Source organism: Mobula hypostoma, chromosome 13, assembly GCF_963921235.1.
Source record: "Mobula hypostoma chromosome 13, sMobHyp1.1, whole genome shotgun sequence".
Lineage (NCBI taxonomy): Eukaryota > Metazoa > Chordata > Chondrichthyes > Myliobatiformes > Myliobatidae > Mobula > Mobula hypostoma.
This window is the reverse complement of record NC_086109.1, coordinates 1,396,678-1,422,336: the sequence shown is the minus strand read 5'-3', so window position 1 is coordinate 1,422,336 and position 25,659 is coordinate 1,396,678. Positions and strand designations below refer to the sequence as shown.

At 50.0% G+C, this 25,659-nt stretch overlaps 1 protein-coding gene across 1 annotated transcript in view; it reads right to left on the bottom strand.

Annotated features, from left to right (window-relative positions):
- The window catches only part of LOC134355868 (T-lymphocyte surface antigen Ly-9-like), a 41,461-nt gene extending 16,799 nt beyond the window's left edge, over positions 1 to 24,662 (bottom strand). The window contains exons 1-4 of the mRNA XM_063066372.1: positions 24,541 to 24,662; positions 20,388 to 20,481; positions 5,311 to 5,631; positions 2,677 to 2,967 (exon numbers count right to left, since the gene is read on the bottom strand). Coding sequence (XP_062922442.1) covers positions 2,677 to 2,967; positions 5,311 to 5,631; positions 20,388 to 20,454 — 679 coding nt within the window. The 5' untranslated portion in view covers positions 20,455 to 20,481; positions 24,541 to 24,662. The remainder of the gene's footprint in view (positions 1 to 2,676; positions 2,968 to 5,310; positions 5,632 to 20,387; positions 20,482 to 24,540) is intronic.
- Positions 24,663 to 25,659: the final 997 nt, after the last annotated feature.

Here is a 25,659-nt window from a genome sequence, read left to right as displayed (position 1 = left end):
CCGGACCTAAAAGCCTCAGCTCTAGCCTTTAAAAGGGACTTGACCTCACAATTCATCCAAGGTTTCCCGTTAGCGAATACCCGGATCGTCTTGCGAGACACACAGTCCTCCGTGCATTTCCAAATAAAGTCCGTGACAGCTGAGGCATACTCATCGAGGTTAGCTGCTGAGTCCTTGAATACTAACCAGTCCACCGATTCAAAGCAGTCACGGAGGACCTCATCCGTTTTCTCTGTCCAACGCGACACTACTTTTATCACCGTGACCTCCCGCTTCAGTTTCTGTTTGTAAGCCGGGAGGAGGAGTACGGCCTGATGGTCCAATTTTCCGAAGTGAGGTTGTGGGATGGAACGGTAGGCATCCTTGACTGCTGTGTAGCAATGGTCAAGTATATTCGGGCCTCTAGTGGGGGCAGGAGACATGTTGGTATAACTTTGGCAGCGCCTTTCTGAGGTTGGCCCGGTTAAAGTCCCCGGCTGTAATGAGCAAAGCCTCCGGCTGCCTGGTCTCAAGTTCACTGATGTTGGCATACAGTATGTTCAGGGCACACTACACGTCCACCTGGGGGGGAATGTAGACTGCTGTCAGTATGACCCAGGTGAATTCCCGTGGCAGATAGTAGGGACGACACTTCACCGACAGGTGTTCCAGGTTCGGGCTGCAGGAGCTTGTCAGTGCCACCGTGTCCGAGCACCACGTAGTAGCAGGCAGACAGCACCTCCCCTCGTCTTGCCTGAAGACGCCGTGCGGTCCATCTGATGGATCGAAAATCCCTCCGGTCGGATGGCACAGTCGGGGGTGGCAGAGGAGAGTCAGGTCTCGGTGAAACAGAATACACAGCAGTTCTGCATCTCCCTGCAGTAGGGAGTCTCCCTTTAAGATCATCCACCTTGTTCTCTATGGTTTGCATATTAGCTAGTAGGATGGTGGGCATAGGGACCCTGAAGCCCCTCAGCTTCAATCTGACCATCAGCCCAGCTCTTTTCCTTTCTTTTTAAATCTTTTTATTAATTATTATTGAAAATCAACAAATGACAAAAATACATCAAAATAATCAAGACAACATATCCATATGTAGAGTAAAAGTTAAACTATCAACCAGGCTGAACAGTCTATCAATAATAATCTAAAAACAAAGTATTAAAGCTTTTTTTTAATGGAAATTGGGAAGAAAGAACCGCTACTAACTAAAACAGAGAAAACCCCTAAGAACTAAAAAAAAACGGGAAAAACCCCCATTTGGAGCACAAACCCGGAACTATGCGCATACAAGCTTCCATAAAAAAAAGACATTGATCCGCCAACCAAATCCATATACCCAAGCATCAGAAAAGGACCATCTTTATTAACTCAAGTCAAATGATAATAACGGCAAAAGAACCCCACCTTTTCTCCGTCAAATTTAGGATCAGAAGTTCGACTTCTAATTTTTTCCAAACTAAGACATAACATCACCTGAGAGAACCACTGTATCAAAGTGGAAGCAGAGGCATCTTTCCGTTTTAATAAAATAGCCCTTCTAGCCAATAATGTGACAAATGCAATTTGGTCTGATATAGAAATACCGTGAATATATTGGGGAATTATAACAAACAAAACTGTCAATTTATTAGCTCTTTTCCCACGTTTCCTCGGTAAATAGTGCATCTTTCCAGGTTTCCATCGATGCAGTGTGTTGTTGTCAGCTCTTTGAGGTTGGTGGACGCATCCCGTGGGGATCGATCAGCCGGTCGCGTCGTCGGACGCTCTGGGTCGGGCCGAGTAACAGGGGAGGCTCCGCTGCCACTTCCAGCTGCCGGGGGCCCGGGCTGTCGATTGGGTCGGACCCCGAAGCTGACACTGAATCCCGGAGGGCTCCTGGCTGAAACAAGTCCGTAAGCCAAGTCATGGTTGCGGAGGCCTCCGCTCCAGCCGAGCCTCGGGCTCGATTTCTGAGGTCGGTGGCGGAGGCCTCACTTCCGGCAGCTGTGGATGGCCACCAACGGGGCTTTACGGTGGTCGCTCCAGGGAAGCGTCTGGGGCACCTTGAGGTCTCCGCCGTCACTTCAGTGTGGCCGTCTGCTCCGGAGAGGTGCTGGTCGGAATGGGCTGTGTCTCCAAGCGTTCTGGCACGGTAGCAGGCCGCGGGTCTCCGGGAACGTGGTGGGCCTCGCTGGTCGGGTCCTGGTGCGGTCCAGAGTTTAAGAAGCAGTTCTGGCGCGGTGGTCTCCAGCTGGGTCAGTAGCTTCGCCGGGATGTTGTTGATCTTGATCTTGCTAGATTGGAGGTTTAGAAGGGTTTCTCGGGTTTAGGATAGTGGAGAGGACAGTGTGCTCGGGACAGCACACGCAAAGTCGCCAGTTACCGGCACCATCTTTAATGGAAACGATTAAAGTAGAGCTGGATAAATATTTGACCAGTCGAGGGGAAGAGGGAAATGAGACCCGCCCAAACAGGAGCTCTCCCATCCCCGCTGCGGAGTGGTTGCGGAATCTGCAGGGATGGTGTTGCTAATCGCAGTGCGGGAGGACCCTTGGTGAACCGTCACCCACCTAACTACCACTCACTGCAGTCTCACTCCCGCTGACAGATTGTCCCAGGCACAGAATCAAACCAGAGTATAGCTGCGTCTAAAACTCTGCTGGGGCAAGGGGACTGCCACAATCTGTGCGTCGCACTTGTTGCTCTGACACTCACCGGATGAGCGCAGTTTACAGGCGTGCCGCTCCAGTTTGATACCTGCCACCACTGTGTTGAGAGGGTTTCCGACCTCACAGTTGTACGGAACGTCCTTAGCCTCTGCTGTCTGACGAACCAGTAGCGTCTCTCCGAGTCCCCCGAGCTGATGGGTGCTGTCATTCCCCACAATTTCTCCTTCCCTCTGCCACGTGAAGCTGATGGCGTCGCCCGAAGTCACGGAGCAGGTCAGCTTAAGGTTACAAGTCCCAGTGCAGTTCTGAACCACGATGTTTGCTCCTGACACCAGCTCTGAGACGGAGAAGATGCAACTTTAATCTCTGCATGTTCCATTTCTCCCACCTCTGCCCTTACCGCCACCAACCGTTCCCCACCAGAAGAAGGGGATAATTTCACGGTTTCACCCCACCAACCACCACGTCCACTGGATCGTACCCTGACAACTCCACTAACATCAACGAGGTCCCATCACTGAACACATCTGACTTCACACTCGTACCAACGTCCTTAAGCTCTGCTGTTTGATGAACCAGGACCATCTTCCCTTTCCGAGCAGTCTGGGAGTACAGTGCTCCACTCCTCCGTCTCCACCCCCACACTGCTCCTACACCACCTTCTCCTGTAACCACAAGAGGGGCAACACCTGACTTTTCACCTCTTCCTTCCCCTAAATGCAGGGACAGGGGTCCTATCAGGTGAAGCACTGATTCAATCGCCCTCTTCCAGCCTGGGTAACCACATCGGGTTACCTCCTCACTGGAGAAACCAGACATTGATAAAATGAACACCTTGCAGAACACTTCCATTAAGGTGCTAGGATCAACCTGACAACGCAGACGCTCTGACTTTAATTCTCCATCCCACTCCCACTCTAGCCTCTGTGCCTTTGGCTTCCAACCATCTTTCTTTGAAGATCAATTATCAGACCAGACCACACCTTCCACCGAGACCCCACGCAGTCGACTGAAATGTCACACTCTCACAGTATCAGATGATCCCAGAACTGTGCGGAATATTATAGTGTGGTCACAGCAGGAAGGCCATTCAGCCCATCGGCTGGACTGGGTCTACGAAGGAGAAATCCATCCCATTGCCCTGTCCCTTATTCTCCACACAGACCTACCCTCACAATTATGTCATCTCTTATTCCGCCAAACTGAATGCATCTCTTCTCACCGCCCTATTGCGCACTCCATTTAATCTCTCCTGAACCCCATTGTCTGCTCCCTTTAATCTCACCTGAAACCTATTGCCCACTCCCTTTAATCTTATTGGAACCCTATTACTCACTCCGTTTAATCTCATCTCAACCCCATTGCCCACTCCCTTTAATCACACTTGAACCCCATTGCCCACTCCCTTTCATCTTACCTGAACCCCATTACCCATTTCATTTAATCTTACCTGAACCCCATTACCCCTTCCCTTAACCTCACCTGAAACCCATTGCCCACTCCCTTTAATCTCTCCTGAACCTTATTAACAACTCCCTTTCATCTCACCGGAACTCCATTACCCGCTCCCTTTAATCTCTCTTGAACCCCATTATCCACTCCCTTTAATCTCACCTGAACCACATTACCCACTCCCTTTAACCTCACCCAAATCCTGCTGCCCACTCCCTTTTACCCCACCTCAACCCTATTACCCGTTTCATTTAATCTTACCTGACCCCATTACCCATTTCATTTCATTTTACCTGAACTCTGTTTGCCCGCTCCCTTTAATCTTACTCAGCCCTATTGCCTGCTCCATTTCATCTTAGCCGAACCCCGTTGCCCACTCCCTTTAATCTCATCTGAATCCCATTACCCACTCCCTTTAATCTCACCCAAACCCTGCTGCCCACTGCCTTTAATCTCACCTGAACCGCGTTGTCCACTCCATTTAATCTTACCCAAACCCTAATGCCCACTCCGTTTAATTTTACCTGAACCCGTTGCCCACTCCCTTTAATCTCACCCGAATCCCATTGTCTGCTCCCTTTAATCTCATGAAACCCCATTTCCCAATCCCTTTAATCTCACTTGAACCCCATTCCCACTCTGTTTAATCTCACCACAAATACGTTCCCCTCTCAGTTTAAACTCAGCAAGCTAATGTTTCCTTCTCCCTTTAAATTCACCACTGATTTTGGCTCCATTTTACCTCACTGGTTCGTGCTTTCCTGCCTCACTTTTAATCTGTGGCTCCTGTTAATCACCCCATTAATAGTAGAGAGCCAGGAGAACAGCAATCCAGGTCTTCACAGTCCCACTTGAATTTCTAGGAACAGTCTTCAGCAAGCCTTCCTCTGTCACCCACAGATATAAACCATGCGGCCAGCCACACTGGCTTCACCCAACCCATCGAGCTATCCCTTCATCCCAGTCTCCTGTGAGCTCAGCTCCTCAGGCCTTGGAGCAATGTTGATGTTTCTCAGCCTGTAGCCCAGACCCTGGGGATGTGGTAGACGTATTTACCTGCCTCCTACTGCTTCAGCCTCACTGCATCAGGAACCTGAGCTCAGCTCTCGACACAGGCAGTCTGTGTGTTTCAGCAAACAGGGAAACTTACAGGATCTGCCCTCACTCATGATTTAGGGAAGTTTCAGGAACGGGTGAAACCCAGGCCTGTTGGCGATGTCTCACTTACCGTACACCTCCAGTCGGATTAGCTTTCTGTTTTCAAGTCCTGAATTATCTTTTGTAAAAATAACCTCAAAATCACCAGTATCATTTTTCCATAGATCCAGGATTTCCAGATTGAAGTTACTGAGATTAAGCTTAATCCGTCCCGTGTAAATGGATTCAAAATATTTAGTGTTGGTTTTCGAGTATCGCACTAACGTGGTTCTGGGCGATGACCGTTTCCACTCAACCTCAGCAATGTGCGGTCCGGCTGTGATCCCAGACAGCAAGGTGACACGTTTCCCAGGGATTGTGTACACAGTGGTACCGGAAGCCCCAGTCCCAGCTGAGGAGACAAGACGAGACAGTCAGCAGGTGAGCTCAGTGACCAGAGGAAGTATCGGAGCTCAGAGAGTCACAGACACACAGCACGCCATGCGGCCCATTGTCTGAACTCTACCCATTTGAGAGATCCAGCTCTCAGTTCCTAAATCACACAGCGAGGCCAAGGGTGAACAGACTGTTTACTATCTGTAGCCGTCTCCGAAGACGGAAGTTGAAGTCTGCAACCAGATTTCGGTGGACAAGTCTGAGACGGGGAGGGTGAACATGGTGAGGGAAGACAAGGTAGCTGCATCTACATAGTCCCACCATGCAGATTACACACATAATGAAGCTGCTCTGAACCATGTCATGGGGGTGTGAGGGGACAGTGTAGAGAGAGCTTCACTCTGTGTCTAAACCGTGCCTTGGGAAAATGTAGTGGGTCAATGCAGAGGGAGCTTCACTCTGATCTAACCTCTGCCCTGGCAGTGTATGATAGGCCACTGTAGAGGGAACTTCACTCTGTTTCTAACCCGTGTCCTGCGAGTGTGTGATGGGACAGTGTAGAGGGAATTTCACTCTGTGTCTGACCCGTGTCCTGGGAGTGTGTGATGGGACAGTGTAGAGGGAGTTTCACTCTGTATCTGACCCGTGTCCTGGGAGTGTGTGATGGGACAGTGTAGAGGGAACTTCACTCTGTTTCTAACCCGTGTCCTGCGAGTGTGTGATGGGACAGTGCAGAGGGAGCTTCACTCTGTGTCTGACCCGTGTCCTGGGAGTGTGTGATGAGATAGTGGAGAGGGAGTTTCATTCTGTGTCTGACCCTGGGAGTGTGTGATGGGAGAGTCTAGAGGGAGTTTCACTCTGTGTCTGACCCGTGTCCTGGGAGTCTGTGATGGGACAGTATAGAGGGAGTTTCACTCTGTGTCTGACCCGCGTCCTGGGAGTGTGTGATGGGACAGTGTAGAGGGAGCTTCGCTCTGTGTCTGACCCGTGCCCTGGGAGTGTGTGATGGGACAGTGTAGAGGGAGCTTCACTCTGTGTCTGACCCGTGTCCTTGGAGTGTGTGATGGGACAGTGTAGAGGGAGCTTCGCTCTGTGTCTGACCCGTGCCCTGGGAGTGTGTGATGGGTCAGTGTAGAGGGAGCTTCACTCTGTGTCTGTCCCGTGTCCTGGGAGTGTGTGATGGGACAGTGTAGCGGGAGCTTCACTCTGCGTCTGACCCCTGTCCTGGGAGTGTGTGATGGGAGAGTGTAGAGGGAGCTTCATTCTGTGTCTGACCCGTTTCCTGGGAGTGTGTGATGGGACAATGTAGAGGGAGTTTCACTCTGTGTCTGACCCGTGTCCTTGCAGTGTGTGATCTGACAGTTAAAAGGGAGTTTCACTCTGTGTCTGACCCATGTCCTGGGAGTGTGTGATGGGACACTGTAGAGGGAGTTTCACTCTGTGTCTGACCTGTGTCCTGGGAGTGTGTGATGGGACAGTGTAAAGGGAGCTTCATTCTATGTCTGACCCGTGTCCTGGGAGTGTGTGATGGGACACTGTAGGGGGAGCTTCTCTCTGTGTCTGACCCGTTTCCTGGGAGTGTGTGATGGGACAATGTAGAGGGAGTTTCACTCTGTGTCTGACCCGTGTCCCGGGAGTGTGTGATGAGATAGTGTAGAGGGAGTTTCATTCTGTGTCTGACCCTGGGAGTGTGTGATGGGAGAGTCTAGAGGGAGTTTCACTCTGCGTCTGACCCGTGTCCTGGGAGTCTGTGATGGGACAGTATAGAGGGAGTTTCACTCTGTGTCTGACCCGTGTCCTGGGAGTGTGTGATGGGACCGTGTTATGGGAGCTTCACTGTGTGTCTGACCCGTGTCCTGGGAGTGTGTGATTGGGCAGTGTAGATGGAGCTTCACTCTGTGTCTGACCCGTGTCCTGGGAGTGTGTGATGGGACAGTGTGGAGGGAGTTTCACTCTGTGTCTGACCCGTACCCTGGGAATGTGTGATAGGACACTGTAGAGGGAGTTTCACTCTGTGCCTGACCCGTGTCCTTGCAGTGTGTGATCGGACAGTGTAGAGGGAGCTTCACTCTGTGTCTGACCCGCGTCCTGGGAGTGTGTGATGGGACAGTGCAGAGGGAGCTTCGCTCTGTGTCTGACCCGTGCCCTGGGAGTGTGTGATGGGACAGTGTAGAGGGAGCTTCACTCTGTGTCTGACCCGTGTCCTTGGAGTGTGTGATGGGACAGTGTAGAGGGAGCTTCGCTCTGTGTCTGACCCGTGCCCTGGGAGTGTGTGATGGGTCAGTGTAGAGGGAGCTTCACTCTGTGTCTGTCCCGTGTCCTGGGAGTGTGTGATGGGACAGTGTAGCGGGAGCTTCACTCTGCGTCTGACCCCTGTCCTGGGAGTGTGTGATGGGACAGTGTAGAGGGAGCTTCATTCTGTGTCTGACCCGTGTCCTGGGAGTGTGTGATAGGACAGTGTAGAGCGAGCTTCACTCTGTGTCTGACCCGTGTCCTGGGAGTGTGTGATGGGACAGTGTAGAGCGAGCTTCACTCTGTGTCTGACCCGTGTCCTGGGAGTGTGTGATGGGACACTGTCGAGGGAGCTTCGCTCTGTGTCTGACCCGTTTCCTGGGAGTGTGTGATGGGACAATGTAGAGGGAGTTTCACTCTGTGTCTGACCCGTTTCCTGGGAGTGTGTGATGGGACAATGTAGAGGGAGTTTTACTCTGTGTCTAACCCGTGTCCTGGGAGTGTGTGATGGGACAGTGTAGAGGGAGCTTCATTCTGTGTCTGACCCGTGTCCTGGGAGTGTGTGATAGGACAGTGTAGAGCGAGCTTCACTCTGTGTCTGACCCGTGTCCTGGGAGTGTGTGATGGGACAGTGTAGAGGGAGTTTCACTCTGTGTCTGACCCATGTCCTGGGAGTGTGTGATGGGACACTGTAGGGGGAGCTTCGCTCTGTGTCTCACCCGTTTCCTGGGAGTGTGTGATGGGACAATGTAGAGGGAGTTTCACTCTGTGTCTGACCCGTTTCCTGGGAGTGTGTGATGGGACAATGTAGAGGGAGTTTCACTCTGTGTCTGACCCGTTTCCTGGGAGTGTGTGATGGGAGAATGTAGAGGGAGTTTCACTCTGTGTCTGACCCGTGTCCTGGGAGTGTGTGATGGGACAGTGCAGAGGGAGCTTCACTCTGTGTCTGACCCGTGTCCTGGGAGTGTGTGATGCGATAGTGTAGAGGGAGTTTCATTCTGTGTCTGACCCTGGGAGTGTGTGATGGGAGAGTCTTGAGGGAGTTTCACTCTGTGTCTGACCCGTGTCCTGGGAGTCTGTGATGGGACAGTGTAGAGGGAGCTTCGCTCTGTGTCTGACCCGTGCCCTGGGAGTGTGTGATGGGTCAGTGTAGAGGGAGCTTCACTCTGTGTCTGTCCCGTGTCCTGGGAGTGTGTGATGGGACAGTGTAGCGGGAGCTTCACTCTGCGTCTGACCCCTGTCCTGGGAGTGTGTGATGGGACAGTGTAGAGGGAGCTTCTTTCTGTGTCTGACCCGTGTCCTGGGAGTGTGTGATAGGACAGTGTAGAGCGAGCTTCACTCTGTGTCTGACCCGTGTCCTGGGAGTGTGTGATGGGACAGTGTAGAGCGAGCTTCACTCTGTGTCTGACCCGTGTCCTGGGAGTGTGTGATGGGACACTGTAGAGGGAGCTTCGCTCTGTGTCTGACCCGTTTCCTGGGAGTGTGTGATGGGACAATGTAGAGGGAGTTTCACTCTGTGTCTGACCCGTTTCCTGGGAGTGTGTGATGGGACAATGTAGAGGGAGTTTTACTCTGTGTCTAACCCGTGTCCTGGGAGTGTGTGATGGGACAGTGTAGAGGGAGCTTCATTCTGTGTCTGACCCGTGTCCTGGGAGTGTGTGATAGGACAGTGTAGAGCGAGCTTCACTCTGTGTCTGACCCGTGTCCTGGGAGTGTGTGATGGGACAGTGTAGAGGGAGTTTCACTCTGTGTCTGACCCATGTCCTGGGAGTGTGTGATGGGACACTGTAGGGGGAGCTTCGCTCTGTGTCTCACCCGTTTCCTGGGAGTGTGTGATGGGACAATGTAGAGGGAGTTTCACTCTGTGTCTGACCCGTTTCCTGGGAGTGTGTGATGGGACAATGTAGAGGGAGTTTCACTCTGTGTCTGACCCGTTTCCTGGGAGTGTGTGATGGGACAATGTAGGGGGAGTTTCACTCTGTGTCTGACCCGTGTCCTGGGAGTGTGTGATGGGACAGTGCAGAGGGAGCTTCACTCTGTGTCTGACCCGTGTCCTGGGAGTGTGTGATGAGATAGTGTAGAGGGAGTTTCATTCTGTGTCTGACCCTGGGAGTGTGTGATGGGAGAGTCTAGAGGGAGTTTCACTCTGTGTCTGACCCGTGTCCTGGGAGTCTGTGATGGGACAGTATAGAGGGAGTTTCACTCTGTGTCTGACCCGTGTCCTGGGAGTGTGTGATGGGACCGTGTTATGGGAGCTTCACTGTGTGTCTGACCCGTTTCCTGGGAGTGTGTGATGGGACAATGTAGAGGGAGTTTCACTCTGTGTCTGACCCGTTTCCTGGGAGTGTGTGATGGGACAATGTAGAGGGAGTTTCACTCTGTGTCTGACCCGTGTCCTGGGAGTGTGTGATGGGACAGTGTAGAGGGAGCTTCACTCTGTGTCTGACCCGTGTCCTGGGAGTGTGTGATGGGACAGTGTAGAGGGAGCTTCACTCTGTGTCTGACCCGTGTCCTGGGAGTGTCTGATGGGACACTGTAGAGGGAGCTTCGCTCTGTGTCTGACCCGTTTCCTGGGAGTGTGTGATGGGACAATGTAGAGGGAGTTTCACTCTGTGTCTGACCCGTTTCCTGGGAGTGTGTGATGGGACAATGTAGAGGGAGTTTCACTCTGTGTCTGACCCGTGTCCTGGGAGTGTGTGATGGGACAGTGTAGAGGGAGCTTCATTCTGTGTCTGACCCGTGTCCTGGGAGTGTGTGATAGGACAGTGTAGAGCGAGCTTCACTCTGTGTCTCACCCGTGTCCTGGGAGTGTGTGATGGGACAGTGTAGAGGGAGTTTCACTCTGTGTCTGACCCATGTCCTGGGAGTGTGTGATGGGACACTGTAGGGGGAGCTTCTCTCTGTGTCTGACCCGTTTCCTGGGAGTGTGTGATGGGACAATGTGGAGGGAGTTTCACTCTGTGTCTGACCCATTTCCTGGGAGTGTGTGATGGGACAATGTAGAGGGAGTTTCACTCTGTGTCTGACCCGTGTCCTGGGAGTGTGTGATGGGACAGTGCAGTGGGAGCTTCACTCTGTGTCTGACCCATGTCCTGGGAGTGTGTGATGAGATAGTGTAGAGGGAGTTTCATTCTGTGTCTGACCCTGGGAGTGTGTGATGGGAGAGTCTAGAGGGAGTTTCACTCTGCGTCTGACCCGTGTCCTGGGAGTCTGTGATGGGACAGTATAGAGGGAGTTTCACTCTGTGTCTGACCCGTGTCCTGGGAGTGTGTGATGGGACCGTGTTATGGGAGCTTCACTGTGTGTCTGACCCGTGTCCTGGGAGTGTGTGATTGGGCAGTGTAGATGGAGCTTCACTCTGTGTCTGACCTGTGTCCTGGGAGTGTGTGATGGGACAGTGTAGAGGGTGTTTCACTCTGTGTCTGACCCGTACCCTGGGAATGTGTGATAGGACACTGTAGAGGGAGTTTCACTCTGTGCCTGACCCGTGTCCTTGCAGTGTGTGATCGGACAGTGTAGAGGGAGCTTCACTCTGTGTCTGACCCGCGTCCTGGGAGTGTGTGATGGGACAGTGTAGAGGGAGCTTCGCTCTGTGTCTGACCCGTGCCCTGGGAGTGTGTGATGGGACAGTGTAGAGGGAGCTTCACTCTGTGTCTGACCCGTGTCCTTGGAGTGTGTGATGGGACAGTGTAGAGGGAGCTTCACTCTGTGTCTGTCCCGTGTCCTGGGAGTGTGTGATGGGACAGTGTAGCGGGAGCTTCACTCTGCGTCTGACCCCTGTCCTGGGAGTGTGTGATGGGACAGTGTAGAGGGAGCTTCATTCTGTGTCTGACCCGTGTCCTGGGAGTGTGTGATAGGACAGTGTAGAGCGAGCTTCACTCTGTGTCTGACCCGTGTCCTGGGAGTGTGTGATGGGACAGTGTAGAGCGAGCTTCACTCTGTGTCTGACCCGTGTCCTGGGAGTGTGTGATGGGACACTGTAGAGGGAGCTTCGCTCTGTGTCTGACCCGTTTCCTGGGAGTGTGTGATGGGACAATGTAGAGGGAGTTTCACTCTGTGTCTGACCCGTTTCCTGGGAGTGTGTGATGGGACAATGTAGAGGGAGTTTCACTCTGTGTCTGACCCGTGTCCTGGGAGTGTGTGATGGGACAGTGCAGTGGGAGCTTCACTCTGTGTCTGACCCGTGTCCTGGGAGTGTGTGATGAGATAGTGTAGAGGGAGTTTCATTCTGTGTCTGACCCTGGGAGTGTGTGATGGGAGAGTCTAGACGGAGTTTCACTCTGCGTCTGACCCGTGTCCTGGGAGTCTGTGATGGGACAGTATAGAGGGAGTTTCACTCTGTGTCTGACCCGTGTCCTGGGAGTGTGTGATGGGACCGTGTTATGGGAGCTTCACTGTGTGTCTGACCCGTGTCCTGGGAGTGTGTGATTGGGCAGTGTAGAGGGAGCTTCACTCTGTGTCTGACCCGCGTCCTGGGAGTGTGTGATGGGACAGTGTAGAGGGAGCTTCGCTCTGTGTCTGACCCGTGCCCTGGGAGTGTGTGATGGGACAGTGTAGAGGGAGCTTCACTCTGTGTCTGACCCGTGTCCTTGGAGTGTGTGATGGGACAGTGTAGAGGGAGCTTCGCTCTGTGTCTGACCCGTGCCCTGGGAGTGTGTGATGGGTCAGTGTAGAGGGAGCTTCACTCTGTGTCTGTCCCGTGTCCTGGGAGTGTGTGATGGGACACTGTAGAGGGAGCTTCGCTCTGTGTCTGACCCGTTTCCTGGGAGTGTGTGATGGGACAATGTAGAGGGAGTTTCACTCTGTGTCTGACCCGTTTCCTGGGAGTGTGTGATGGGACAATGTAGAGGGAGTTTCACTCTGTGTCTGACCCGTTTCCTGGGAGTGTGTGATGGGACAATGTAGAGGGAGTTTCACTCTGTGTCTGACCCGTGTCCTGGGAGTGTGTGATGGGACAGTGTAGAGGGAGTTTCACTCTGTGTCTGACCCGTGTCCTGGGAGTGTGTGATGGGACACTGTAGAGGGAGCTTCGCTCTGTGTCTGACCCGTTTCCTGGGAGTGTGTGATGGGACAATGTAGAGGGAGTTTCACTCTGTGTCTGACCCGTTTCCTGGGAGTGTGTGATGGGACAATGTAGAGGGAGTTTCACTCTGTGTCTGACCCGTGTCCTGGGAGTGTGTGATGGGACAGTGTAGAGGGAGCTTCATTCTGTGTCTGACCCGTGTCCTGGGAGTGTGTGATAGGACAGTGTAGAGCGAGCTTCACTCTGTGTCTGACCCGTGTCCTGGGAGTGTGTGATGGGACAGTGTAGAGGGAGTTTCACTCTGTCTCTGACCCATGTCCTGGGAGTGTGTGATGGGACACTGTAGGGGGAGCTTCTCTCTGTGTCTGACCCGTTTCCTGGGAGTGTGTGATGGGACAATGTAGAGGGAGTTTCACTCTGTGTCTGACCCGTTTCCTGGGAGTGTGTGATTGGACAATGTAGAGGGAGTTTCACTCTGTGTCTGACCCGTGTCCTGGGAGTGTGTGATGGGACAGTGCAGTGGGAGCTTCACTCTGTGTCTGACCCGTGTCCTGGGAGTGTGTGATGAGATAGTGTAGAGGGAGTTTCATTCTGTGTCTGACCCTGGGAGTGTGTGATGGGAGAGTCTAGAGGGAGTTTCACTCTGCGTCTGACCCGTGTCCTGGGAGTCTGTGATGGGACAGTATAGAGGGAGTTTCACTCTGTGTCTGACCCGTGTCCTGGGAGTGTGTGATGGGACCGTGTTATGGGAGCTTCACTGTGTGTCTGACCCGTGTCCTGGGAGTGTGTGATTGGGCAGTGTAGATGGAGCTTCACTCTGTGTCTGACCCGTGTCCTGGGAGTGTGTGATGGGACAGTGTAGAGGGAGTTTCACTCTGTGTCTGACCAGTACCCTGGGAATGTGTGATAGGACACTGTAGAGGGAGTTTCACTCTGTGCCTGACCCGTGTCCTTGCAGTGTGTGATCGGACAGTGTAGAGGGAGCTTCACTCTGTGTCTGACCCGTGCCCTGGGAGTGTGTGATGGGACAGTGTAGAGGGAGCTTCACTCTGTGTCTGACCCGTGTCCTTGGAGTGTGTGATGGGACAGTGTAGAGGGAGCTTCGCTCTGTGTCTGACCCGTGCCCTGGGAGTGTGTGATGGGTCAGTGTAGAGGGAGCTTCACTCTGTGTCTGTCCCGTGTCCTGGGAGTGTGTGATGGGACAGTGTAGCGGGAGCTTCACTCTGCGTCTGACCCCTGTCCTGGGAGTGTGTGATGGGACAGTGTAGAGGGAGCTTCATTCTGTGTCTGACCCGTTTCCTGGGAGTGTGTGATGGGACAATGTAGAGGGAGTTTCACTCTGTGTCTGACCCGTTTCCTGGGAGTGTGTGATGGGACAATGTAGAGGGAGTTTCACTCTGTGTCTGTCCCGTGTCCTGGGAGTGTGTGATGGGACAGTGTAGAGGGAGCTTCACTCTGTGTCTGACCCGTGTCCTGGGAGTGTGTGATGGGACAGTGTAGAGGGAGCTTCACTCTGTGTCTGACCCGTGTCCTGGGAGTGTGTGATGGGACACTGTAGAGGGAGCTTCACTCTGTGTCTGACCCGTGTCCTGGTAGTGTGTGACGGGACAGTGTAGAGGGAGGGTGTGATGGGACAGTGTAGAGGGAGTGTGTGATGGGACAGTGTAGAGGGAGTGTGTGATGGGACAGTGTAGAGGCAGTGACACTTAGTCCTTGTTTTTCAGGATAGTTGAGGTTTTGGGCTTTTCAGCTATTGCACTGCACAGGCTACATCTCACCGGCCCGGAGCACCCTATTTACACCTACAGTACTTCTCTGTTTCCTGTTCACCAACCAAACATTGATCCACACCAACATGATACATCTGTGTTATGTGCTTTTTTTCAACAATAAACTTTGATGATTCTCCTTGTAACAGGCCCTCTAGAAACGTCGTCATTTCTGGTCCTTCTTTAACTGTTGCCATGTTACTTGTACAACGGACTCCAATAAATCAGTGAAACACTGTTGCTGTGCCATGAAGCAGACTGACCAATCCTCATAGAGGGATCAGAAGTGGAGAGAGTGAGCAGCTTCAAGTTCCAGGGCATCAAGATCTCTGAGGATCTAATCTGGTCCCAACATATTGATCTAGTCATAAAGAAGGCAAGACAGCGGCAAAACTTTATTAGTATTTTATTGGGAAAATATTGGAAGGAAGTAGTCCAAACTTTTTCTGTACTATTCAAAGTAAATTTTAATCCTGATCCTTTGACTGCCCTATTTGGTATTGTTGGAAGGGAAGATATCATTTTGAAGAATCTCATCTGCACATTCTGTCTTTTATCTCTGTTATGGCTAGGAGGACGCTTTTGTTTAAATGGAAGGGTGCTGTTCCGCCTAATCATGCTCAGTGGTTACGGGATGTTATGGCATGCCTAAATTTAGAAATTGTTCAATTTCTGAATCTAACCAAGATTTGCAAAATTTGTGAGGGCTGTTTTTAAATTATTTTCATGCTCTTTGACTTCTTGTTAAAATACAGAAGTTGGTTAATAGCATATTTTATTATCTGATAAGTTTTTTTTCCCAAACAGCTTTGACTTTGGCAGTGTGTGTAGATCTCTTTTTTTTTTAAATAAAATTGTTTATATTCTAATACACAAATTAATCTAATCTATATGAATTTAGAGTAAGGAGTTCATTAATTTAATTCATTATACTGTAATCGGTATTATATTTTTTCTTTTGTTTTATAATATGTATTCTCTTGGACTCTGTGTTCTTCAACATAGAAATCAATAAAAGATATTGGAAAAGAAAAGGAGTTTGAAGACATTTGGCATGTCAACAAATACACTCAAAATCTTTTATAGTTGTACCGTGGAGAGCATTCTGACAGGCTGCATCACTGTCTGGTATGGAGGGGCCACTGCACAGGACCGAAAGAAGCTGCAGATGGTTGTAAATCTAGTCAGCTCCATCTTGGGTACAAAGTACCCAGGACATCTTCAGGGAGCGGTGTCTCAGAAAGGCAGTGTCCATTATTAAGGACCTCCAGCACCCAGGGCATGCCCTTTTCTCACTGTTACCATCAGGTGGGAGGTACAGAAGCCTGAAGGCACACACTCAGTGATTCAGGAACAGCTTCTTCCTCTCTGCCATCCAATTCCTAAATGGACATCGAAGCTTTTTTAATATACGGTATTTCTGTTTTTGCACATTTAAAAAAATCTATTCAATATACTTAATTGATTTACTTGTTTATTTATTATGTTTTATTTTATTATTATTATTATTATTTTCTCTCTCTGCTAGATTATGTAGTGCATTGAACTGCTGCTCCTAAGTTAACAAATTTCCCGTCACATGCCGGTGACAATAAACCCAATTCTGATTCTGACTTCAATGGATCACAGTGTCAGACCTCTGCTGGAACGCTGTTGAGTATGGTCGCTGTTTAAGCAGGAGGCATGTGTCCATGGCATCCCAAGTCACTCTAAACCTGCCCTATTGATTTACTGCTCCAATTGTTATTTCAACATTGTATGTGTACTAGCTCTTCACTTCACTAGACCTACAGAAGGATCTAAACAGATTAGGAAGAGGCAGATGGAATACAGTGTCAGGAAGCGTATGGTCATGCACCCTAGTAGAAGAAATTAAAGGGTAGGAGGCAGCAGAAAGGAAACTATAGACCTGTGAGCCTGACATCAGCGGTTGTGAAGTTGTTGGAATCGATTGTTTGGGATGAGATTATGGCGTACCTGGAGACACATGACAGAATAGGCTGAAGCCAGTATGGTTTCCAGAAAGGAAACTCCTGTCTGACTAACCTACTGCAATTCTTTGAGGAAATTACAAGCAGGGTAGACAAAGGAGATGCAGTAGATGTGGTGTACTTGAATTTTCAGAAGGCTTTGACAAGGTGCTGCACATGAGGCTGCTTAGCAAGATAAGAGCACATGGAATTACAGGGAAGTTACTAGCGTGGGTGGAGCATTGGCTGGTTGGCAGAAAACAGAGAGTGGGAATAAAGGGATCCTATTCTGGCTGGCTGCTGGTTGCCAGTGGAGTTCCACAGGGGTTGGTGTTGGGACTGCTGTTTTTTTCGATGTATGTCAATGATTTGGACTATGGGTTTAATGGACTTGTGGCTAAATTTGCTGATGATACAAAGATAGGTGGAGGAGTGGGTAGTGTTGAGGAAACAGAGAGACTTAGATAGTTTAGGGGAATGGGCAAAGATGTGGCAAATGAAATACAATGTTGGAAAATGTATGATCATGCATTTTGGTGGAAGAAATAAATGGGCAGACTATTATTTGGATGGGGAGGGAATTGAAAATGCAGAGATTCAAAGGGACTTGGGAGTCCTTGTGCAGGATACCCTAAAGGTTAACCTCTAGGTTGAGTCGCTTATGAAGAAGGCAAATGCAATGTTGGCATTTATTTCTAGAGGGATAGAATATAAGAGCAGGAATGTGATGTTGAGGCTCTATAAGGCACTCGTGTGACCACACTTGGAGTACTGTGTGCAGTTTTGGGCTCCTTATTTTAGAAGGGATATACTGACATTGGAGAGGGTTCAGAGAAGATTCACAAGAATGATCCTGGGAATGAAAGGGTTACCATATGAGGAACATCTGGCATCTCCTGGGCTGTATTCCTTGAAGTTCAGGAGAATGAGGGGGGAATCTCATAGAGACATTCCAAATGTTAAAAGGCCTGAACAGATTAGATATGGCAAAGTTATTTCCCACGGTAGGGGATTCTAGGACAAGAGGACACGACTTCAGGGTTGAAGGACGTCCTCTTAGAACTGAGATGCGGAAAAATTACTTTAGTCAGAGGGTGGTAAATCTGTGGAATTTTTTGCCACGAGTGGCTGTGGAGGCCAAGTCATCTAGGTGTATTTAAGACCGAGATAGGTAGGTTCTTGATTAGCCAGGGCATCAAAGGGTATGGGGTGAAAACAGGAGAATAGAGATGACTGGAAGAATTAGATCAGCCCATGATTGAATGGTGGAGCAGACTGATGAGCTGAATGGCCTACTTCTGCTCCTATATCTTATGGTCTTATGGTTGACTATTTTCTAAATGGAGAGAAAATACAAAAAACTGTGGTGCAAAAGGACCTAGGAGTGTTTGTGCAGGATTCCCTAAAGGTTAATTTGCAAGTTGTGTCTGTGGTGTGGAAGGCAAATGTGGTTAGCATTCATTTCAAGAAGACAAGAATATATTGTAAAAGCAAGGATGTATTGTTGAGGCTTTATAAAGTACTGGTGATGCCTCACTTGGAGTACTGTGAGCAGTTTTGGGCTCCTTATCTTCGAAAGGATGTGCTGAAACTGGAGCGGGTTCAAAGGAGATTCACAAAAATGATTCCAGGTTTGAACAGTCTGTCTGATGAGTGGTGCTTGATGGCTCTGGGCCTGTATTCACTAGAATTCAGAAGAATGAGGGGTGACCTCGTTGAAACCTGTCGAATGGTGAAAGGCCTTGACAGAGTGGATGTGGAGAGGATGTTTTCTATGGTGGGAGAGTCTAAGACCAGAGGACACAGCCTCAGAGGGGCGTCCTTTTAGAATCAGGTGAGGAGGAATTCCTTTAGCCAGAGAGTGGGAACCTGTGGAATTTGTTGCCACAGGCAGCTGTGGAGGCCATTTCTGTGTGTTTATTTAAGGCAGAGGTGGATACATTCTTGGTTGGTTAGGGCGTGAAGGGATACGGGGAGAACTCAGTAGATTGGGGCTGAGAAGGAAAATGGATCAGCATGATTGAATGGCAGAGAGACTTGATGGGCAATGGCCTAATTCCGCTCCTATGTCTTATGGTCTTGTGAAATATTTTCCTTGTGCTTTTGTGAATTTGGACTTGCCCTGCACTAATCGGGGGACTGTTTGATCCCAGTTGCTTACACTTGGCATACACTCGTCCCTGAGCTGAGTCCCCATATCTCTCCAGGATTCTTTAATCCTGCAAGACTTGCCTTTCAGTAGAACAGGAACATGTTGGCCCTGAACACCCCCTGTCTCCTGTTAACAGTCTCTTACTTGCCAGACAACCGCACGCTCACTAAAAGTCTTTGCTAATTAACCTTCCCATTAACAAATTCTGCTCCTTTTAATTTCTTACTGCTGTGGCATTCCCAGTCAAAATTAGAGAAGATTAAATCGCCCATTAATACTGGTGTTGCAGCTATTGTACCTACAGTCTCCCTACCTATTTGGTCCTCTAATTCCTGCTGACTGTAAGGGGACCTATCACACAGTATAATCCCTGCTGAGCAATTAACTGCTTCTCATTTCTAAAATTGATCCATACAGCCTTGGTGGATGGTCTCCTGGAATATCCTCTTTAAGTACTGCTGTGGTGTTCTCCCACAACGGTACTGTAACACCCACTCTTCTCTTGTCCCCTCTTTGACCATGCTGGAAGTCCCTGTACTCCAGAACATTGAGCTTCCAGTCTTGCTCGTCTTTCAGGCATATTTCAGTAATAGATAAAATATCAGGCCCACACAGTGTGCACCATCTACAAAACAACTACACCGACAGCCCATCACAAACTGAGTTAATCATCCCATCTTCTCCGACAGCCAATCACAAACTAAGTTACTCACCCTGGCTACTCCGACAACCAATCACAAACTCTTACTCATCCCGTCTACTCCGACAGCCAATCACAAACTGAGTTACTCATCCCGTCTTCTCCGACAGTCAATCACAAACTCAGTTACTCACCCAGACTACTCCTGTAGCATGGCCCAAACTCACCACTCTCTCACGGGGATCAATAAGAGCAGCAGGGACAGGGGAGTAGTGCAGGTTCCCCTCGTTTCCTTGACTACCTGACCACACCATCTCCATTCCATCTCTCTGCTACCTGGGCAACTCTCACCTGCTCACTGCCATGCACAGAGACAAGTTCTGAGCAAACATCTCCACATTCAGCTCTAAACCATTGCTGTCTGCAACAGGTGACTGATGGGGCTCAACACTGTAGACCCCTCTCCAGTCATACAAACACCCATCCACCCAACCCCGTTTGTCCAATCTCCCTACCCCTCGGTCCCAGGGGGCTTTACTTTCTTCACCAGCCTGACATGGGACCGAGTCCATCACTTCACTGTAACCCACAAGTACTTTCAAACTGTGCTAAGTGGACTGTTGTGAGTGTCGTGTCTCATCCTGAGCACAAATGGGAATTGCAGTTAATTTTAATTTTATCCCTCAGAGGGCTGATGTGTCTGAACACTCAGAGACCCTGTGGTTTGGGGAGCTGGTGTCAGGGTGCAGTGAGGTGGGTCTCAAAGGGTGAGGGGTGAGTGAAACATTTGATGGAAGGGAGTGTGTTGAATGGAGGAAGAGAAGGAGCTAGAGTGGGATTGATGGAGGAGGGAGGAATGGAGAGGACAGTAATTTCTCTCGCAGAGTCAAATAGTGACAACAGTTGTTTGGAAGACATTTGTGTGAACCAAGCCCCAGAGGAGCCTCACACATGTATCCCTGTTAATCCTCATAGTCTGAACTTACCCACATAGATGGCGCAGATGACAACACTAAGTAGGGAGGGGACCATCCTAATGGAGAACTTCCACATCTTGAAGCTCTTCTGGCAGTCTGGAGGCTTAGATATTATTGGAAAGAGTCAGGAAATGAGCAGGAAGAGAATTCCCATGATAGCCACCCAGCTCCCGTTCTGTCACCTCGCCACTCACTCCCTCCTCATCTACATCTCCCGCTCTCTCAACCCCCAAAGGCCACCCTCTCTGCTGTACCACACTGCCTGCCCCACAGTATGACCCCACTCCAACATACCTTCATCAGCCTCTCTCTCTCTATCCGGTTATCCACCTCCCTTCTTCATCTTGCTCACCCTCCCATCTTCTCTCTGCCACACTCTATCCTGGTATTCTTCCCTCTTATTTCTCCAACTCTACTTTCTAGCCTGCTCTCCTCCACACTCTTCCCTTCTTCCTCTACTGTCTTCCTCCCACTCCATTACAAACCTCCCTCCTCCTCTCTATCTCTCCTACCTCCTACTCAGTTCTCTGTTCCCATCTCACTTCCTCTCTTTCACTCTCTCTGCTCCATCTCTCCAACCCATCTGACTCCCGTTCCTCTTGGTCTTTCACTGCTCATCACCACTCCTCTCTATCCCACTTCTTCATCTCATCTCTCAGCATGGCTACTCTCCATTTTCATCCTTTCTCCCTTCACAACTTCTATCCTATCTCTTTCCACTACCTCTCCCTCTGCTTTCCTCTATCCCCCCATCTTCCTTCTCTCTGTCTCTCCCTCCCACTATCTCCAGCCCTCTCCATGCCCCCCTCTCTACTCCTTCCCCTCCATCTCCAGGCCATCACTGTCTGCTTCCCTCCCTTTCTCTTGTCCACCTCTTTCAGCCTCCTCTATCCCATTTACCAATTCTCTTTCATCTATCTGTCCCACTCAATTCCAAACTCCCCATCGCTTACCCCCTCTTTCCCCTCGTCTCCCCTTCCTCCTTGCCTGCCTTTCCCCTCCTATTTCTTCCATATTTAATCTCCACCCCCTGCTCTCTCCACGCTTTTGATCCCTCTACATTTCAGAATATTCTTTCTCCTTCCATATACACCCGTCTTCTCACCTTCTCTCTTACCCATCCTTCCTTCCCCATCTTTCCCATCCGTTCACCACCTCCTCTTTCTCCTGCTCTCGCCGCTACACTCTCTCCCTCCACTCTATCTCCGCTACACTCTCTCCCTCCACTCTCTCTCCACTACACTCTCTCCCTCCACTCTTTCGCCGCTGCACTCTCTCCCTCCACTCTCTCTCCATCTGCTATCTCCGCTCTCTCCCTATATGCTATCTTCCTCCATTCTCTGGAGGTGAGTACACTGACCCCTTCACCCTCCCCACTGTCCCGTGCTGTGTCTCCGGTGCTCCCGATGCGGCCTTCTATATATTGGCGAGACCCGACGCAGGCTGGGAGACCGTTTTGCTGAACACCTATGCTCTGTCCGCCAGAGAAAGCAGGATCTCCCAGTGGCCACACATTTTAATTCCACATCCCATTCCCATTCTGACATGTCTATCCACGGCCTCCTCTACTGTAAAGATGAAGCCACACTCAGGTTGGAGGAACAACACCTTATATTCCATCTGGGTAGCCTCCAACCTGATGGCATGAACATTGACTTCTCTAACTTCCGCTTATGCCCCACCTCCCCTTCTTACCCCATCCCTTATTTATTTATTTGTTTGTTTGTTTGTTTATTTATCTATCTATCTATCTGTTTATTTATTTATTTATCTCTCTCTCCTACCCTCTCACAATAACTCCTTACCTGTTCTCCATCTTCCTCTGGTGCTCCCCTCCCCCTTTCTTTCTCTTTTGGCCTCCCGTCCCGTGATCCTCTCCTTTCTCCTGCCTCGTATCCCTTTTGCCAATCAACTTCCCAGCTCTTAGCTCCATCCCTCCCCCACCTGCCTTCTCCTATCATTTCGGGTCTCCCCTCCCCCTCCCACTTTCAAATCTCTTACTATCTCCTCTTTCAGTTAGTCTTGACGAAGGGTCTCGGCCCGAAACATCAACTATACCTCTTCCTATAGATGCTGCCTAGCCTGCTGCGTTCACCAGCATTTTAGGAACACAGAAACATCGAAAATAGGTCCAGGAGTAGGCCATTCGGCCCCTCGAGCCTGCACCACCATTCAGTATGATCATGGCTGATCATCCAACTCAGAACCCTGTACCAGCCTTCCCTCCATACCCCCTGATCCCTTTAGCCACAAGGGCCATATCTAACTCCCTCTTAAATATAGCCAATGAACTGGCCTCAACTGTTTCCTGTGGCAGAGAATTCCACAGATTCACCACTCTCTGTGTGAAGAAGTTTTTCCTAATCTCGGTCGTAAAAGGCTTCCACTTTATCCTCGAACTGTGACCCCTCGTTCTGGACTTCCCCAACATCGGGAGCAATCTTCCTGCATCTAGCCTGTCCAATCCCTTTACGATTTTATACGTTTCAATAAGATCCCCCCTCAATCTTCTAAATTCCAGAGTATAAGCTTAGTTGATCCAGTATTTCATCATATGAAAGTCCTGCCATCCCAGGAATCAATCTGGTGAACCTTCTTTGTACTCCCTCTATGGCAAAAATGTCTTTCCTCAGATTAGGGGACCAGAACTGCACACAATACTCCAGGTGTGGTCTCACCAAGGCCTTGTACAACTGCAGTAGTACCTCCCTGCTCCTGTACTCGAATCCTCTTGCTATGAATGCCAGAATACCATTCACCTTTTTCACCGCCTGCTGTACCTGCATGCCCACTTTCAATGACTGGTGTATAATGACACCCAGGTCTCGTTGCACCTCCCCTTTTCCTAATCGGCCACCATTCAGATAATAATCTGTTTTCCTATTTTTGCCACCAAAGTGGATAACTTCACATTTATCCACATTAAATTGCATCTGCCATGAATTTGGCCACTCACCCAACCTATCCAAGTCACCCTGCATCCTCTTAGCATCCTCCTCACAGCTAACACTGCCACCCAGCTTCATGTCATCCGTAAACTTGGAGATGCTGCATTTAATTCCCTCATCCAAGTCATTAATATATATTGTAAACAACTGGGGTCCCAGCACTGAGCCTTGCGGTACCCCACTAGTCAACGCCTGTCATTCTGAAAAGGTCCCGTTTATTCCCACTCTTTGCTTCCTGTCTGCTAACCAATTCTCCACCCACACCAATACCTTACCCCCAATACCGTGTGCTTTAAGTTTGCACACTAATCTCCTGTGTGGGACCTTGTCAAAAGCCTTTTGAAAATCCAAATATACCACATCCACTGGTTCTCCCCTATCCACTCTACTAGTTACATCCTCAAAAAATTCTATGAGATTCGTCAGACATGATTTTCCTTTCACAAATCCATGCTGACTTTGTGAGCGTTGCTCTGATTTTAAACCTCCGCTGCCTTGGAGCCATACCCACCCATGGGAAAGGCTTCGGGAGCAAAATCCGAGGAAGAAATCCGGAGCCGGTTTGATGTTGTTTACAATTTCACTCTGGTGACCTCTGCTACGACCCTGGTTCCAAGCTGTATCGGCGCTCGGACTATATCAGTGACGCGGAGACGGGGAACCCGATGCAGGGACAACAGCCGGTTCTTCAAATCTTCCTACCCAGGCTTGCGCCCACACGCCACCAGAGGCGTAAACCACGATCCCTATGTGTGTGTCCACATTCAAAAATTATCCCCTTCCACAACGCCAGATCACAAAGGTTTTAACAGTCCCCAACTCCCGGGTTAGCGCGACCTCAGTTAAATGTTGAACAAACGGCAGATTGAAGGGGCGCGGAACGAACAGAAACGGCTCCAACCGACAAAGGGAAGGGCAGAGAAAGGGGCAATGTGATTAAATCAGGGGAATCATCAAACACCAGGACTGAGCTTTCCCTCTTCAGGCGTGCCCGTGAAACATGTTAGCTCCCGATATAACTTCAACTCAGAAACTGGGGAACGGATACCAGGAGTAGTGACTGAGTCTTCTCTGGATCTGGGCGTTTCAGAGACCCTGTCCCATCCTAATCTGTCAGTGACCCTCCACTTCAACCACACCGCCTCTTTTTACCGGGTCTAGAGGGTCTCAGAGTGGGCCACGAGTGGTTAAAAAAAAACGATCCCCACCCTTACCTGCAAACGACTGTCGAAGCAGAGATTACCGGCGTCCCTGGACCGCGCTGTGAATTTATCGCACGATCAGGAGGGGAAATGCCTCACTCTTTCACTCCCTCCCTCATCCACTCTCTCTCATTCCCTCAGTCGCATACTCACTCAATCTCACACGCTTTCTCTCCACACAATCACGTGCCTCTCGGTGACTCATTCTCACACACTGACTGACACATACTTTCTCTCTCTCTCTCTGACACGCTAATTTACTCACCCCCTTCTCGCCCTTTCTTTCTTCCTCGTCTCTGCTCCCAGTTAGTTTTGTTTGCCTTTTCTCTTTTGATTTTACTCCGATTCCTACTCTGCCCCTCTTTTGTGCGTCCTCTCTCCGTCTCTCTGTCTCTCTCTCACACACACACACACACACACACACACACACACACACAGTGAGACACACACACAGACACACAGACAGACACACACAGTGAGACACACACACACACACACACACACACAGTGAGACACACACACAGACACACAGACAGACACACACACACACACACACAGTGAGACACACAGACACACACACACAGACACACACACACAGTGAGACACACAGACAGACACAGACACACACACACACACACACAGTGAGACACACACACACACACAGTGAGATACACAGACACACAGACACACACAGACACACAGACAGACACACACACACAGACACACAGACAGACAGACACACACACACAGTGAGACACACAGACACACACACACACAGACACGCACACACAGACACACACACACACACACACACCTGTTTCCTGTCTACCACACGCTCTCTCCTAATCCCCTTCCCCTCTGCCTGGCAGATAATTATTAGTTACCCTCTGGCCGGGGGAAGCTCAGCTCAAAGTTCACAGGAGTTACTCTACACCTGAAAAGTTGCCGTTCCACCACTGGCTGTCTCAGGTTCCTGGCCAACACGCGATCAGACCAGGAATGACCAGCATCTCTGCCTGGAAGTGTGGTGGTGCAATAGGTAGAATTCCAGAAGATTCTGACAGGGAAGCAAAGAGGGTTTGAGGGATGTGCCAAGACTAAAAGGAATGTTGAGGGAAGGAAGGGGTCTGG